Source organism: Garra rufa, chromosome 9, assembly GCF_049309525.1.
Source record: "Garra rufa chromosome 9, GarRuf1.0, whole genome shotgun sequence".
Lineage (NCBI taxonomy): Eukaryota > Metazoa > Chordata > Actinopteri > Cypriniformes > Cyprinidae > Garra > Garra rufa.
The window spans coordinates 11418777-11437477 of NC_133369.1; the positions used below are offsets into that span (position 1 = coordinate 11418777).

At 37.2% G+C, this 18701-nt stretch overlaps 1 protein-coding gene across 6 annotated transcripts in view; it reads left to right on the forward strand.

Annotated features, from left to right (window-relative positions):
• The first annotated feature begins 1083 nt into the window (after window positions 1–1083).
• slc4a7 (solute carrier family 4 member 7) overlaps window positions 1084–18701 on the forward strand; it is a 61836-nt gene continuing 44218 nt past the window's right edge. For 2 of the 6 annotated variants that reach the window (XM_073846928.1, XM_073846927.1), the window contains exon 1: window positions 15543–15744. In XM_073846928.1, coding sequence (XP_073703029.1) covers window positions 15679–15744 — 66 coding nt within the window. In that variant the 5' untranslated portion in view covers window positions 15543–15678. Of the gene's footprint in view, window positions 1200–15536; window positions 15745–18701 lie in introns of those variants that run through there. The other 4 variants (XM_073846925.1, XM_073846929.1, XM_073846924.1 and 1 more) reach the window with 4 other exon arrangements.

An 18701-nucleotide genomic window follows, 5' to 3' on the forward strand; every position in this document is an offset into this window, starting at 1 on the left:
AGATTTTCATGTCTTTCTTTCTTCAGTCGTAAAGAAATTATGTTTTTTGAGGAAAACATTTCAGGATTTCTCTCCATATAATGGACTTCTATGGTGCCCCAAGTTTGAACTTCCAAAATGCAGTTTAAATGCAGCTACAAATGGCTCTAAATAACCCCAGCCGAGGAAGAAGGGTCTTATCCAGCAAAATTATCGGTTATTTCCTAAAAACATTTACAAGTTATATACTTTTTAATCTCGACACAGAGTACACACAGAGCTAGACAAGTAAAGCATTTGAGGTTAAAAAGTATAGAAAATAAGTATAGAAAGTATAGAAAAAAGTTTAGAAAATAACCGATCGTTTTGCTAGATACAGTAAGACCCTCCTTTCCTCGGCTGTGATCATTTAGAGCCCTTTGAATCTGCATTTAAACTGCATTTTGGAAGTTCAAACTCAGGGGCACCATAGAAGTCCACTATATGGAGAGAAATCCTGAAATGTTTTCCTCAAAAAACACAATTTCCTTACAACTGAGGAAAGAAAGACATGAACATCTTGGATGACAAGGGGGTGAGTACATTATCTGTAAATTTTTGTTCTGAAAGTGAACTACTCCTTTAACAGTGTCTTTTGGATGTTTTCTTTCCACTAGTCTGAAAAAAACACTTAACCAAAAACCAAAAAGCCCAAAATCTTAAACTTGATTGGTGCATAAAAAAACAGTGTCTCCCCTTAAAGCCTGTTAAGTGGTTGTATAGTTTTTGACATCTCTTTTTGTTTACTAAAATTTTAGGCCTAATAACCCCATAGTGCGTCTTTCAAAACTTTCAGTTGTGTAGTACACTCTCATCCTCACCAGTTTTTCTTTTCCCTGGTGGATTGTTCAGGCCAAGCAACCAATAGTCAATCAACTCTTCCGCTCCTCATTAATATTCATGTACAAGCGTCGTTCCGACGATGTGATTGGCTAGAAAAAAAGCCGGCCGCCTGAGAGTGAGCGGATGAATTCACCTGTCAATCTCCGAAAGGGCGGGATTTGCCAAGCCCAGATATATGTAAAAATACCATTCACACGCTCTCAGTGGCTGTGACACCAGCGAAGGGGCATTTCGAAATATCATATTCAAATCAGGCTCCGGCGAGGGACGGAAGAAGTGCACAGTTTGAACAAATGGAGGAAGATAGCACTGAACAGATGAAACCCCTCCTAACCACAGTAAGCATAAAGTTATTTGTTGTCGTCTAGTCAGATTTGAGTTGTCGCGGGCGCCTGGAGCGTTTCTACGCGCGTTCATTTCAAAGAAAGGAAAGGGGACGGGGGATGAGGGAAATGGATGCGGACTGGTTTAAAGCATCACTTCCTCTGGGTTGTTAGCGATCCAGGAGCATCCACATTGTCTTAGTGGACTTGATACGGGTTTGTTTTGAGATTGTATTGCTGTGGAAATGTACTTTCATTGTTTTGGGGTGACCACGCTTCTGCCAGGAAGTGTCGTTCAGATCGTTGCGTCACAATAACGGTGAAAGACGAGCGCAGTTGACTATGAATCTCTCTCTCTCTCTTTGCCACGAAACAGACTTTATAACTTTTATTTTATGTTTTATTATCTTTCCACACAAGCATGCTCCCTTTTGATACAATATATTAACATGAAAGAGAGTTTGGTGCTTTTTCTGTCCTTATGTATTTAGTTTTTAGTTATTTAAAAACAAATTGTGTCCAAAGTTTGTAGCTATTACTATTTTTTTTCCCTTTTAAGATGCCGTTTTATAGCCATAATGACATCCTTTCAGGATATGAACACTTGAAATTGAATTCCGCACATTTTTCTTAAAATGTCAACTTGGTTAACATGAATTTGTATAGTAAACAATTGATTATTCTCTCTCTCTTGCTATTGTCATTTACATAAGTATGCATGAGTAAGTGTGCACTTTCCTCTCGCCCTCTCTTTCATTCCTCAGAAGCTTCATTTCCATGTAGTCATAACGACTTCAGTAAATATTTCCTTCCCTTCACAAATTATTTGCGCTGTCAATAGGTACTAACATCCTTGGTGTACTTGCAATGCTTGCGTATATTTACATACGGACAGTGCTACATCATCTATAAGTAACAATAACCATAACAACTACTGAGTAAAGATGCAAATTGTGAATATTGCTTACTTCATATATTTGACCCTGGACCACAAAACCAGTCCTAAGTGGCACGGTATATTTGTGGCCAATAGACAACAATACATTGTATGGGTCAAAATGATCAATTTTTTATTTTATGCTAAAAAGCATTAGGATGTTCATGTTTCATGAAGATATTTTGTAAACTTCCTACTGTAAATATATCAAAACTTAATTTTTGGTTAGTAATATGCATTGCTAAGAATGCACCCTCAGATTTCAGATTGTCGTATCTCAGCCAAATATTGTCCTGTCCTAACAAAGTATACAGCAATGGAAAGCTTATTTATTCAGCATTTCAGATAATGTATAAATCTCAGTTTCAATAAACTGACCCTTATGACTGGTTTTGTGGACTAGGGTTACATATAAGCTTACAGTATATGCTTACACTTTATTTATGAGTAAACACATATAAGCTTGTAAATGCAGTAGAAACATCTTAAGGGGAAAACCGTCGCATAACATCCAAAATGCAATGGATTTGACGAGTCATCGGTACATAGCGTTAACAGACACTGTACGGCTTGTTTGATGCAAAGATAATATTGCATTCAGAGAATCAGGTGCGTTTATTTAGTTTATTTTGCAACATCTAAGATCATGCAAAGGATATATATATTTTTTTGTGATTGTCTGTTTACTGTCAACTTAGCAGAGTGAATAATTGTTACTTTTGGTTTATAATTTCAAAGCAGAACATAAGGGCTTGTGTTTTCATATAAACAGTAACCCAATGCTGTGCAGATTTTTTTTCTACAGGCAGTGTATTACTTATAATGAATTTTAGTGTGGTTAATGTTATCAAAACCTGAAGAAGATAATCTCTCACTTGCTACTGTCTTTCTACAGTTGCCAGTCTGTTTATGGAAGCTTATTTTGATATGAAATAGAAAATGCAAAAGGAAATTCCAAAAAGAATAGAATTGACCATATTAGGGGTGCAACGGATCGTAGATGATCCGTGATCCGTACGGACCAGCCCCCACGGTTCGGCACGCATGTGATTCGCGGATTAACTGTTAAATTTATCCATCATAGAGTAAAAGTTTATCATTTGCACGTTTTGTCTCGCCAGTTTACCCATTCAAACATTTTTAAACAATTGCAGCAAAAGGGAACACGCGCGCTGTTTATTTCTTTATTTTTACCGCTGCCGCACACACCAGAAGCGAGCACGCGCACAGAGAGAGAGAGAGAGAGAGAGAGAGAGGCACGCGATTCAAACTGCGCGATTCACAGATTGATTTCTCTTTAACTTCTCTTGAACGGAAACATACATACGAAGTTATGTTTAAATACCCGTTGTTTTATTCTGGTAAACACAGTCGGTTATGTCTTCAGTGAACCGAAACAGCTGAGAAAGAGATGCGTGCCAGTATTAGGTACGTGCATTAGGCCTTAAAGAGACAGCATCCTATAAATGCCTGCAGTGAGAAGCACTAGCTATTTTACAATGAATTATTAAATTTCTGCACCTGAATACTAGTATTATTGATTTTATTAGTAACTTTATGTTGTATTCATCTACACTTGTCATTTGTGTAATTGTTCTTGTTTTGTTACTGACTTTATTAGTTCAGCTGGTAGTTTTTGCTGTTGTGGCGGGAGGGGCAAACGACAGACACAGTGGGTGTGGCGTCAGGCCTCGGAGAGGCTTTTATTAAACAGAAAATAAGGGAAAGTGAGTCCATAAAGTAAAACAGTGTCCAAAATAAAAGGGGAGTCTGGTGTCCTCGGGTGCTGGGGCAGCGTGACGGAACGGTAGTGTTCAGAGGGGAAGGGTCCAGGAGAGGGGCGGAGTCCGGCGGCCGCGGGCGCTTTCCATACTAGCGCCGGGGTGCTAGGGCGGCGGCATCTCCGGCAGGCTCATCCCTCTCGAGCTGTCCGGCGCTGGGGCGGCGGCTTCTGGCGGCCTCAACCGGACCGCGGGTCCGGCGGCTCTCCAAACTCTTGTGGCGCGGGATTCCCTCTTCACCCCCTCCTGGACCCGCGAGGACACCAGCGTGCATGCACGGGGGAAAGAGACCGGTCTCCCGAGGAGAGGCGCGCTCGGGATTTAAACAGCGGCGGTGATGAGGCTTCATTTACATCAGGTGTCCCCATCACACGCCGCCAGCCCGAGCCGATTACACGCCCCTCCTCTCCCCTACACACCCACTCCCGTCGGGAGCCTGGAGAAGGGCGGCGAATACGGGACGGGGTGGTGATGAAAATTAGGGGGGCGGGCAGACGCCTCGCCACATTCCCCCCCCCAAGCGACATCCCCGTCCTAAGGTCGCCGCCCACGCAGGAGTGCTACCTTCCTCATCCAGGCTCCAGCGGTCGGAGTGGGCGGGGATTCCTCTCCAAGGCAACGCTCCCTCTCGCCGCGTACCGGAACAGGGACAGAAAAACCGGTATTAGTCGACAGCCTCAACCAACCGCAGGATAAGTGACTAACTGAAACATCACTTACCCTTCTTGCGGCTGGGAGGCCGTCTCCGTAGTTCTCCGTCCCCGTCCGGGTCTTCACGAGCTTTGGCGAGCGAGAGGGGATGACGTCATCAGGTGTTGCCCACTGCGCTGTCTAAGCCCCGCCTTGCCCGCATTCTCCACCACTGTGGCGGGAGGGGCAAACGACAGACACAGTGGGTGTGGCGTCAGGCCTCGGAGAGGCTTTTATTAAACAGAAAATAAGGGAAAGTGAGTCCATAAAGTAAAACAGTGTCCAAAATAAAAGGGGAGTCTGGTGTCCTCGGGTGCTGGGGCAGCGTGACGGAACGGTAGTGTTCAGAGGGGAAGGGTCCAGGAGAGGGGCGGAGTCCGGCGGCCGCGGGCGCTTTCCATACTAGCGCCGGGGTGCTAGGGCGGCGGCATCTCCGGCAGGCTCATCCCTCTCGAGCTGTCCGGCGCTGGGGCGGCGGCTTCTGGCGGCCTCAACCGGACCGCGGGTCCGGCGGCTCTCCAAACTCTTGTGGCGCGGGATTCCCTCTTCACCCCCTCCTGGACCCGCGAGGACACCAGCGTGCATGCACGGGGGAAAGAGACCGGTCTCCCGAGGAGAGGCGCGCTCGGGATTTAAACAGCGGCGGTGATGAGGCTTCATTTACATCAGGTGTCCCCATCACACGCCGCCAGCCCGAGCCGATTACACGCCCCTCCTCTCCCCTACACACCCACTCCCGTCGGGAGCCTGGAGAAGGGCGGCGAATACGGGACGGGGTGGTGATGAAAATTAGGGGGGCGGGCAGACGCCTCGCCACACTGTGGATTAGTAAGCATTCAGTAATTAATTAAAAACAAACTTTTTTGTTTTGTTTGTTTTTTGCTGATCCGAAAAATGATCCGATCCGTGACTCAAAATCCATGATATGATCCGAACCGTGAGTTTTGTGATCCGTTGCACCACTAGACCATATGCACGAATTACTTCCTTGTTTAGTGAAGCCAGCTCAGTCATTTCCGGTCAACTGTACTGTGCCGTAATATGAGCGTACTTTGTTCGTTTTCTCTACATAAACCATTCACAATCGAAGAAAAGTGTTGTTTGTCTTAGAGGACCAAACGTCCATGTATACCATTTCAAGAATGACAAATGCCAGTTTAAAAAAATATGCGAGTAAATCGACTAAAAATGCGCGAGTCATTTCTATGATTGACAGTAATAACCGGACGAAACATCTGACAAGCTGATGTCAAAAAACAAGAGCTTAAATGATTCAGACTAAATTCAGAGTTACAAAACTACAGCAGTAACAAGTTTGTGTTGGTTAAATATAGGCTATTTAATAGATTTCACAGTTCAAGATAAAACTCAAAAGATGTAGTTATTAAATTATATAAAATATATCTAAAACCAAGATGTCTTGAGAAATATAGGGAGTTTAAAAGGCAGCTGCAAAATAATAAATCCTCTGCTGCCATCTATATGGGTAATTCCATAATTTATTTTAGCCTAAAAAAGACGTTGTTTTCCGTGAAAAGTCCGATGCCGTTTTATGAATGAAAAGTAGTGGTGCAACGGATCACAAAACTCACGGTTCGGATCATATCACAGATTTTGAGTCTCGGATCGAATCATTTTTCGGATCAGCTAAAAACAAACAAAACAAAAAAAGTTTGTTGTTTATTAATTACTGAATGCTTACTTTAAGTACTTCTAATCCACAGCAAAAACTAGCTGAACTAATAAAGTCAGTAACAAAACAAGAACAATTACACAAATGACAAGTGTAGATGAATACAACATAAATAAATCAATAATACTAGTATTCAGGTGCAGAAATGTAATAATTCATTGTAAAATAACTAGTGCTTCTCACTGCAGGTATTTATAGGATGCTGTCTCTTTAAGGCCTAATGTACCTAATACTGGCACACTTTATTTCATAGCTGTATAGTTAGAAAAATAATAAAGGCTTTAAAACATTGCAAGACTTTAAAAATGTGTTCATGACTATGAAGGCAAGTTATTGATTATCAAGAATACATTAAGATGTCCTTGAAGAGAAGTATTGCTAGCTAGCTAATGTTAGCCTAAACACCTCATGATAGTGTTTAGCTGTCAGCATTTAAATGTACAACTATGAAGGTACTCTCCTGGGATTGCCATGCTCCACATTTAAATTATATGTCGTTAAATAATATGAAACTGAATGTTCATGCCGCTAACATTGTTTATAATGTTGCAATTATAATTTTTCTCAGTTTCTGATGAGAACGAGGCAGTAGATGAGTCTCAAAAGTGTCCACCTATATATAGCACATATAAAATGTACGAGCTGGCTTATCTTTATGTGGAAGTTCTAAAGAACGCTCTGTGCATAAGGTCAATTGTCAGATATAAATTGGCAATTCTGAGAAGAAAAGTGTGTGTGTGTGTGTGTGTGTATACACACACACACACACACACACACACACACACACACACACACACACATATATATATACACATATTTCTATATATATATACATACACACACACACACACACACACACACACACACACATATACACGTATTTTTATACAGTAAGATTAAAAAAAAGTCTCTTCTGCTCATCAAGCCTGCACTTTTTTTGATCCAATATACAGCAAAAACAGTAAAATTTTGAAATATTTTTACTATTTAAAACAAGTGTTTTCTATTTAAATATATTTTAAAATGTAATTTATTCCTGTGATCAAAGCTAAATTTTCAGCATCATTACTCCAGTCTTCACTGTCACATGATCCTTAAGAAATCAGTCTAATGTGCTGATTTGAACATTTTTATTATTATTATCATTAATATTTAAAACAGTTGAGTACTTTTTTTTTTCAATTCTTTGATAAATATAAATAATATAAAGATTCAAGAATTTTTTATTATTAGAATTTATATATTATTAGAATTACTTTTATTTAGCAAGGATGCTTTACATTGATCAAAAGTGATGATAAAGATATTTATGTTGTTACAAAAGATTTTTATTTTAAATAAATGCTATTCTTTTTGACTTTGGACTAAAAATTCAGCTTTTAAACCACAGGAATAAAAATAAAATATATATTTTTAAAAAATATATTCAAATAGAAAGCAGTTATTTGAAAAAGTAAAAATATTACAAAATCGTTTTTGCTGTATTTTGGATCAAATAAATGCAGGTTTGGTGAGCAGAAGAGACGTCTTTAAAAACATCAAAAATCTTTTGACTTTTGACTGGTATAAATTTTGGATTTTGAGTAAAAAAGTCATAATTGTTATATATAGGCTTGCAATTCTGAGAAAAAAAAAGTCAGAATTCTAGATATAAAAGTCTATTTTTATTCTGTGGTGAAATAAGCTTTCACACCTGTTGGTGCAAGTACACTGAAAAAATGTTGTAGAAACAATTTTCACTTAGAAATTGCTAGTAAATCTTATTAATCAGAAAAACGACAGCCAACATTGGTAACGAAGTTACATTTGGAAGCTGAAAAGTGACTTGGTATTTTATCTATTAATCTTTGATTTATTTACAGCTTCAAAAAGTGTTAACAGCCTATCTTGTTAATATTATGCAATGGTTTTTAAGGTCCAGATGGTAAATCTGTGTCTGAGAGTGCAATCCAGATGAGGACACGGTTGTGGGGTATTGCATAAATATATGTATTGTTTAGATGTCACTAAACAAAGTTAGCGTTCTATTTATCTGAAAATGTTGCAAATGGCCAGTTCCTGTTATGTAACAAAGAGCCTTGTTTTGATTTCCACCTGTTGCTTACTTCACCACTATCCATCACTCAGATGTCTTCAGGACAATGATGCTCCTCTGTCGGGATATTGGCGATGAGGAAAGAGTTCATGGTTCGTTGAGTGTGCGGTATCGCAATGTTACAGCGCTGGTTCAGATGGAAGATTAGACAGGAAGTTTGTCATTGTTCTCTGGCTGGAGGATCAGCAGCTCTCGGGGGTGCTGGGACCCAACAGACAATGCTGTTGATAAAGCCACAGAGGGCACAGCCGTAAGCTCAGCAGGTTTAGAGTAGTTGGGGACAGTAGTATGAGGCACTGTGACCTGTCAGCATGCAGTAGTCAACATAGTTGCTCTGCTACTGCTAATTCACAACAAGTCTTTCCGGTCCCACTTGTTGACATCTGTTGAGAGTGATTCTTTGAAAATGCAATTCATTAACTCAGTATTGATCAGGCCTAATGTTGGCACAATGGCCTGGCCTGGCACAATGGTATGTGCGTTAACTAGGTCTAGAGGGAGTTTGGAAACATTTTATTTTAAGGGAGAATCTGCAGAATGGATTTAAATGGAGCTGATAATACTGCAGTTTAATATGGATTTTTGTAAATGACAATCTCTTTGAAATAGTCAAAACATTTCTTCACAGGTGGGTTTTGCTGTGCATATTTGCATCATGAAATATTTCTGTAATGAGTTCAAAACTGTTCAGCAGTACAAAGACTGTTTGCCCATGCTTAATATTATCTTAATCTGTTTTATGTTTTTATGACCTTATCTGAGAAAATGATTTACAATAGTTTGTTACTTCAGTAATAAATGTCTGCAAATATTTTGTAAATGAGCACATTACCATAATAATAAACCAAAATATTTAATAAAATAAAATGATAATATACATAATGATAGTTTATAAATTAGTACAGAACCATAATAATAACAATCATATTTAAGAATTGAGCACAGAGCCATAATAATTAACCAAAATATTTATTAAAATAAAATAATATACATAATGATAGTTAATAAATTAGTATAGGACCATAATAATTAACAAAAAGTATTTAAGTATTGAGCACAGAGCCATAAAAATTAACCAAAATACTTATTAAATAAAATAATAATATACGTAATTATATTTAATATATTAGTATAGAGCCAAAATAAGCAATCAGAATATTTAATAAATGAGTACAGAGCCAAAATAATTAAACAAGATATTTAATAAATAAGCACAGAGCCAAAATATTGAATAAATAAAATAATAATATAATAATATTTAATAAATTATTATAGAACCATAACAATTAACCAAACTATTTAATAAATGAGCACTGAGCCAAAATAATTAACCACAATGTTTAATAAATGAGCACCGAGCCAAAATAATTAGCCAAAATATAAAAAAAGAGCACACATCTAAATTAATAACCAAATTATTAAAATAATTAACATAGAGCCAAAATAATTAGCCAAATTATTTAAGAAATAAAATAATATAAATAATAATATTGAATAAATCAGAGTAGAACCATAATAATTAAATAAGAGGTTTATATAATTGAGCACTGAGCCAAAATAATAAAAAAATATATTTGAAAAAAAGAGCACAGAGCCAAATTAATTTACCAAAATGTTTAATAAGCGCAGAGCAAAAATAATTAACCAAAATATTTAAGAAATAAAATAATATAGATAATAATATAAAATAAATCAGAGTAGAACCATAATAATTAACCAAGATATTTAATAATTGAGCACAGAGCCAAAATAATTAACCACAATGTTTAATAAATGAGCACAGAGCCAAAATAATTAACCAAAATATTAAATAAATGAGCGCGGAGCAAAAATAATTAACCAAAATAGTTAATAAATGAGCACAGAGCCAAAATAAGTAACCAAAATATTTAATAAATGAGCAGAGCCAAAAATTTAACCAAAATATTTAATAAATAAAATAAGAATATAAATAATAATATTTATTAAATCAGTATAGAACCATAATAATTAAACAAAATGTTTAATAAATGAGCACAGAGCCAAAATATTATGTTATATTTTTGTTGTTCTTTTATTGCATTTGTGTGTTATACAATATGTGATCAATCTTAGATTAGGGGTTATTCAGCAGTGCAAAGTCTAATCAAAGTCTTGTTTGATCTTATTGTCATAAATGGCTGCAAAATTTTTTATAAATAAATATAGACCCATGATCAACCAAAATATTTAATAAATGAGCACAGGAGTAGGATTTTTTTTTTTTTTTTTATAGATTTTTTATGTGACAGAATCTGTCATGTAAGAAAAAAAATGCAAACATTTTTCCAGAGGTTATTGTGCATTTTGTGTTGTAAAATATTTTATTAATCTTAGATGAAGGGTTGTTCAGCAGTACAAAGTCTGTTTGCCAATGCTTAATATTAGTTTAATCTGTTTTATGTTTTTATGATCTTATCTGAGAAGGTGATTTACAATAGTGCTTTACTTCAGTTTCATTGTCATAAATGGCTGCAAAATGTTAAATGAACAACTATAGAGCCATAATTAACCTGATTATTTATTAAAAGAGCAAATAACGCACAATATGTTTTATATGGCTTTTTGTAAATCACAAATCACAGAACAAATTTGTCAGAACACATTTTTCAGAGGTGGTCTTTATTTTATTGCTGTGCATTTTTGTGTAATAAAATATTTTATTAATCTTAGATGAGAGGTTGTTCAGCAGTGCAAAGTCTATTTGCTTAGTATTAGCTTAGTATTAGCTTAACTTGTTTTATGATTTTATGATCTTATCTGAGAAAGTGATTTACAATAGTGAATGTTGTTTCAGTATTGCATTCATATCATCACATGTAAAAAAAAAAAAAGTTAAAGGTTTTGTTGTATGTTTTGCGTTGTATAGTCTTTGATGAGGGGTTGAGACTATTCAGCTGTGCAAAGTCTGTTTGCCAGTGCTTATCATTAGTCTGTTTTATGCTGTTATGCGCTTATCTGAGAAAATGATTTAGATAAATAAATGTCACTTTGGGATTGTATTCATAAATAGCTGCATTAGATTTACAATGCTTGGTTTGGTGTAACTGGCCAGACCAAAACCAAATAAGGAAAAGATATCTCCATGCAAAGCTCACCTTGATGTATAGAGCTACTATAATGCTGAATACATCAGACATTTAAGATCTAGTCTGTGCACAGATCAGATTGTGTTCACACCAGAGTATGTGAGTGGAGTGGAGCGGCAACAATTTCCCCTCCGCGCTCAGTGCATTTAATAATCGCTCCGCTCCAGCTCCGCTCCGGGTTCACAATTTCCCGCTCCCGCTCCACTCCTCGCTCACTGATATCAGAAACACCGCTCCGCCTTCGCTCCGCGTCAAAAAATTCAGAAATAGTCTAATGTTTGAAATATAACGGTCCTGTTCATAACACATATTAAAAAATAAATAAATACTTAAATAAAATAACAGGAGAGTTTGGAACACTAGTGTGCAAACTTTGTCCCTACCACATACCAAGCTATAACATTGTCAGCATTAAAAGAGTATAACTACTGCTTTATGCAGTGCAAAGTTTATAATGAAAGTAACAATACATTTTCGTCAGTTATTTTACCTATGGATCGCTGCAATTCTTACAGATTTCTGCTCATTCGAAATCGGATACCATTACATTTGTTTTAATGCATTATTGTCACAGCGATTGCGTGTGAATAAGTGCTGCACATGTTTAAATGAGTCTTTCACCTGAATATATTCAGTATCTAGAAGGAACAAACTAAATCCTTGTGAACTATAATTTACCGCTCATGTCCATTCACATTATTTCTGATTTGAGTGATCCATCTCTATCAAGCTAAATATATTTAACATGTGAATGCCTGCTTATTATGCAGTTATATTACGGACCGTTGGCATGAATTGTACTTATGATGGAGCGATGGTGGAGCGCACTTGGAGCGAGTGAAAACCACGACGCTCCGACTTTTCAAAAATCCGCTCCTCCCTCCATTCAAAATCACACCGCTCCACTCCGCGCTCCGCTCCCACTCCGCTCCGCTCACATACTCTGGTTCACACACATTAAAAATAAACAAGTAAAACAGAAAAAAAGTGGGAATTTCTTTTATCTTAACTTTTACCCTCTATTTCTTTAAAACAACACACTTTCTACAAACATCTCTTGTTTTTTTAATCTCCTCTCTTCATATTGTGTTTCCTGTGTCACCTTGTATGTGCAACCTGTTACTTTTCACAATTGAAACGTCATTCTAAACCCTAGTTAAGTGTGATCCTAGGTAATCCTGTTTCATGTTTCACACTGTTCATACTTAAACCCGAGTTCTAGTTGGTAAACCCTGAATTACCATTCCTATTTGTATATTTATAAGGCAGATAACGTGATTTGCAGAATGTATGTTGGCATGCAACCTGTGTGATGGAGCTGACGGATATGGCTATGAAAATGTTTCATAGTGCTTATTAGAAAGTGATTTGTTGGATGTGTTGATATGATCTCATATTTCTTTATTTCTAGGTTATGTTCTATTAATCATTATGATTTTAGTTTGCTAACTGCCACAGTGTAAGTGAAGACTGCCTGTATTTCAGTGTGATTTTAAGTTCGGAGTGACTTGTACACTGTGACTGATGTGTCTGTAATGCTTTGGCATGCTTGATGTTTAGTCAACAGAAAATGGTAACTTGTTTATGTCTGTTGACCTTTTTTTGGCATAAAACCACTTGTCCACATGAATTATTTCAAAATTCAAATGCGAGGATGTGTTTTGTTAAGTTTTACAAATGCTGAGTTGGTACATCAATTGATAATTTCGATCTCAGTTATCATGAAAAAAGCCAGGGAATTTCAGTTTTGACAATATGGGACCTTTAAGTTATTTACACTGTTAATGAGTTGGATTCTAATGCTAAACATAGCAAAAGTTTCAAAAAACAAGCTTAAACCAGCTTCTTCCAGCTTAAACCAGCTAAGACCAGCCAACCAGCCTAGGCTGGTATTAGCTGTTTTTTTCAGCAGGGTAACTAGAATTACGATGCGATAAAATGGCGCTAAACACACACACGTGAATTACACGCACATTGCTTCTCCTCATTCTATATGAACTGAAATACAACATGAACTGATGACAAAGATCAGACATACAGCGGTAACATTATCGCAATATGACGGGTAAAGAAAGATACATTCATTTACATTCACGCACGCACATTTACCACTCACTGAAGATAGCAGAGAATGAAACCGAAAGTAAACTACCGTCAGCGCTCTGGACTGTACACGCACAACTGTGTCACAAGTCACATGCACTACCCTTACAAAACGAATAAGGAATTTATTACATATTGACATATTCACATATTATTAAATAAATTAGCACGATAGTATCGTGTATCGGCGATCTCACAGGCTGACGATAGGACGATATGAAAATTGAGCATATCGCCCAACACTACTGTGAAAACACGTTTCTCCACATATGACCAGTGGATGAAAAGACCCGAACCGCAAATTGAAAGGATTTTAGTGATTTACGTGTTTTTGTCGCCAGACAGCATTCCAGTCTATCCATACAGCATGTGGACATGTTAAAAACTAGGTACACTGAGGTGTAGGCTGGCCTGCTATATATTTTTATGTCCGACGAGAAGAATAAGACCGGTACGTTCTTCAAAGCGCATAGAAGGATTCACTGTGTTTTAGTTTTGTCATCTTAATTAGATAGTTGTTTAATTTATACATATTTAGTGTAATAAAACATTTTCTTGTATTTTTTTTATGTAGGCCTATCATCACAGACGCTCGTGCATTCTATTTTTATTTTAAACAAATGTATTATTCTAATTTTATCAGTTAACGGTTAATGTTCGGATAACGAGCAGCGGTTGTCGGTCAGGAAAATTAACCGAAATGAGCATCCCTAACAGTAGCAAATTCTACAAATATGAAAACGTTCTTACAGGCTGTGAGCCAGACGCGCCAGTCTGTCCTTGCAAAGTTGGAATTGCCCCACTTTAGTGTTCACAGCCGCATTGTAGACTACTCTCCCAGGTTCAGGAAACAGTCCTCCCTAAAATGGGCTGCACACACTTGAATATTTGCATTGTACTTTTCTGGAACAGTGTTGCAAATACAACCTAACCGCTGATTTCTAGTTGTGTTCTCATTTGCATTGTACTTTCGCTTTTGCAACGAAACACACTGCGTCATCACAACATGGCAGTGGCTGTAACAGTGCTACAGAATAAAAGTTACACCTTTTTTCTTTGTGTTTACATTTGGGCGGTGTTATGCAAATCTTTCCACACTATGACGTAGACATGTGGGGGTGTGTTTGAATAAGCCGTTTTAGGAAGGCTGAGTCTTAACTTTTATAAAGAATATCTCTTGGGGTTTGAGACTTCAATCTTTGCAACTTTACAGATCTTATACATGTCAAAGACAAAGGAAAATATGAAATTGCGTCATATGACCCCTTTAAATCAGTATCCAAGTATCTGATTTTATATTTACTACTTGTCACACCATTTGCTTGCAGTGATGATGTGACTTCCAATATACTTTACACTGTAAGCGATGCAACAAAAAATAGAACACCTCCATAATAATCAAGAAGGTGTAGACAGTGTGTAAATAAGAGATTCATTGTGCAGTGTAGACAGATTTGTTGATTATAATGTGATTATCTTAGCTTTGGTTGTATCCTGTGATATTGCTTTATGTTTCAAATCCTGAATGTCCTTTAACACCTCAGGGCAATGGCACGCCGTCCCGGCAGCCTCCCAACACTCAGGCCATGTATAGCTCCAGCGCTGTTTAAACCCAAGCACTCACCCCTACTCGTGGAAAAACACATGCATGCTCACAACAACACACCCTCACACTTAGATATAAATAACTCCTCATATTTAGGTCTTTGCAACCAGGAGTGAGACCCGTCCGACGTCAGCGTGCACTGGCAGCGTCTCGCAGGATTCTCTTTCACTTCTGCTTCCTAGTCAGTGTGACATAGACGCTTTTGCTTCTGATCCTTGTAGAAGCAGACTGTCGCTTTAAGGAAGTGTGTGAAGACTTCCTCTTCCACAAATCCTGATTGTAGCCTGTCAGTCTTTTTTGTAATTAGCTAAAAGATTTAACGCTTCAGGTTGATATTTGATCGTTTTTCATCGCCAGCCCTAGTAGCGGACTCTTTTTATGAGATCAATATTTCTGGACCTTCATCATTGAAGCTTCTGCGTTCTTGCTGACTGATTTTCTCCTAGTGATGAAGTTTTAAAGTCCCTCCCCAGCGTCTGTGAATGATGCAGGATTTCTGGGGAAACGTTGTGAATCTAAAGACCACCAGAGGAGCTACGAAATTCTCGGTATGCTTTTGGGCTCACTCTTGTTTATCTAATGACCTAATGCTGTTTTACTTGATGGTGCATGATATAGATTCTGCTTAGCTCATTGAATATGCTTTGGCTTGCTGTTAGTATTTGCTCGGTGTGTTCGGTTTCAGAATATTGCCTTGGGAACACAGTATAGTGTGAAATTGAATGTACATGAGGGAAATTTGAATGGCTTTTCATTGAAAAGAGGCAAAGCGTGTCAGTGGTCTCAAGACACCTTGACTGTCATGTGTCGTTACGGTTTTAAATTCTAAGTCCACATTGTACCCTTTGCTGCGTTTTGCCCTTTGGGTGATATCTGATTCCACAGCACTCAGGAATGCTTGGACAGAGGCCTGTGGCGGGACAGGGCCACCTTGGTTTTAAATAAGCAGGACTCTTTGAATGTACTGGAAGAGAACATGCTCATCTCGCATCTCACTGCATATATAGTATATCCATCTATCTTATCTATCTTATCCAGTGTTTCCCCTACCATTATCTTAGGGGGGCGCCCCGCCCCCCCAACGGCACCCCCCGCCCCCCTTGAATGTCAAGTTCATTTTATTTTCGATATAGCGTCAGATCACGTCATTAAGGTTATCTTTCCTATAGAACAGGGCTATACATTGTTCTTTTATTAAACAAACTAAATTGCCTTGTGTTATTTATCTTATTTACACGAAGGCATGTCATTTCTGTCTTTACATGATCGCGTGTTTACAATGTCTCATCTGCGAAAACACAGACGGGATCGCGGACTCCATTCATAAAAACCGAATCTACTATAGCGCGAAATGCCACGTAAATTCGTCGATTTTTGGATTAATAAATCAAAAGTTGGTCTGTTACTTCATTCAAATCGCGATATGGACTAGTGTCTGTGAAAACTGAAATGCAAAAAGACCGTTTCAATATGATAGACGGTGGGCCGAGTGGAGATTTCGTGTTTTCAAACGATCTGTGGTGAGGGATAACCCAGTTTTTTTATATGTAACCGCTACGCTTTTCAACAAAGTAAATAAAAATTGTTGCCACTCACACACTTTGTCCATTACTATAATATCGATAACTTCCTCCAGGTTATTTTCCCGGCGAATAGAGCAAGCAACTACGTGCGGGGTCCGACCTGCATGACGTATTTGATGCCTTCATCCAATAGCGTGCATGGAAAGTGTCGGTGTTGGTGACGCCTTTCTGAACACACTGGCGCGCTTCGCGCCCAGGATTTAAGATTGTGTTATTTAAGATGAGAAATATTTTACCTAATTTTGCTACATATTCAGTTTGACACAAAATGAGTACGTAGAGGTAACGTTATCCATTTGTACTGTTTTTATTTTATGTAATCACCTTTTGTCATACGAGGTCCTGTCATTTCTTTGTAATCTTTAATAAATACATCCTTCTGATTTAACACATTTGACAATGGTATTGCTTGGAAACGAGACAGACAATACTCTTTTTCCCGCCCATGTTTACTTGGAAGAAATGGCAAAACATGAAGTGCTGTATGCATATATTTGAGGGAAGTGGTGGACCCACCATTCCCTTCACAGACATAAGTTGGGAGAAATGTATTAAATCAGTGTTTCTGTGGAAAGACCTTGAGGGCAGAGAAGGTATCATTGCAGAAGAGGCAGTACAGGCATACAAGTTACAAAGCCATGAACCTACAAACCAGTTAGTCAAACCAGCTAACACTGGCTACCACAGGGAGTGCTACAGCCATTTCACAAATATCACGAAGATAAAACGAGCACAAAGGAGAAGAGAGAAGGCAGTATTAGTTGAAGAAACTGCAAAGGAAGGTTGGTATTATATTGTATAGACAGGCGGTGCAGTATTAGACATACAGTACAGGTCTAAAGTTTGGAAACATAACTATTTTTAATGTTTTTGAAAGAAGTTTCTTCTGCTCATCAAGCCTGCATTTATTTGTAAAAAAAAAATACTGAAAAAATGTAACATTGTTATATATTATTAATATTACAATTTAAAATGATTGATTTTCAATTTATTATACTTTAAATTATTTCTGTGATTTAAAGCTGAATTTTTAGGATCATTATCACATGATCATTTAGAAATCATTCTAATATGATTCATTATCAAAGTTGGGAACAGTTCTGCTGCTATAAAATCAATACTTTTATTCAGCAAGGATGTGTTCAATTGATAAAAAGTGATACTAAAGATTTATATTATTAGAATTTTTTTATTTATTATTTTGAATAAATGCAGTTCTTTTTAACCTTTTATTCATCAAATATATTAGGCAGCAGAACTGTTTCCAACACTCATAATAAATCAGAATATTATAATGTTTTGTAAAGGATCATGTGATAGACTGGATGTCACATGTGACACTGAAGACTGGAGTAATGATGCTGAAAATTCAGCTTTGCATCACAGAAATAACTTTTTAAAGTATATTCAAATAGAAAACTATTCTAATAATATTTCACACTATTACTGTTTTTTCTGTATTTTTGATCAAATATATGCAGGCTTGATGAGCAGAAGAGACTTCTTTCAAAAACATTAAAAATAGTAATGTTTCCAAACTTTTGACCTGTACTGTACAGTGCAGTATGGACAGTAGTATACAGTTAAGATAGTATGGTTTACAATAATATAAATTAAATATATTATATATAAGAGCAAAATAGATATACAGTATGAACAACATATACAGATATGTGCAGTGTAGTTGCAGTAACAATATAAGATTAGTACAAAAAACTACACAAAATTTGTTGGCAAACTTTTACATTGGCTTGAAAAGGCCTAGCCCGAAAATATGATAGTAAATATTAAATAGATATTAAATATGATATTCTACAACGGCTATGGCTACTACTAGTTCGCCAACTGAAACGTTACCCTACTAAAACGACACTAACGAGACGCTTACACACGTTTGAACAACACAGTGTACAAAACAAACA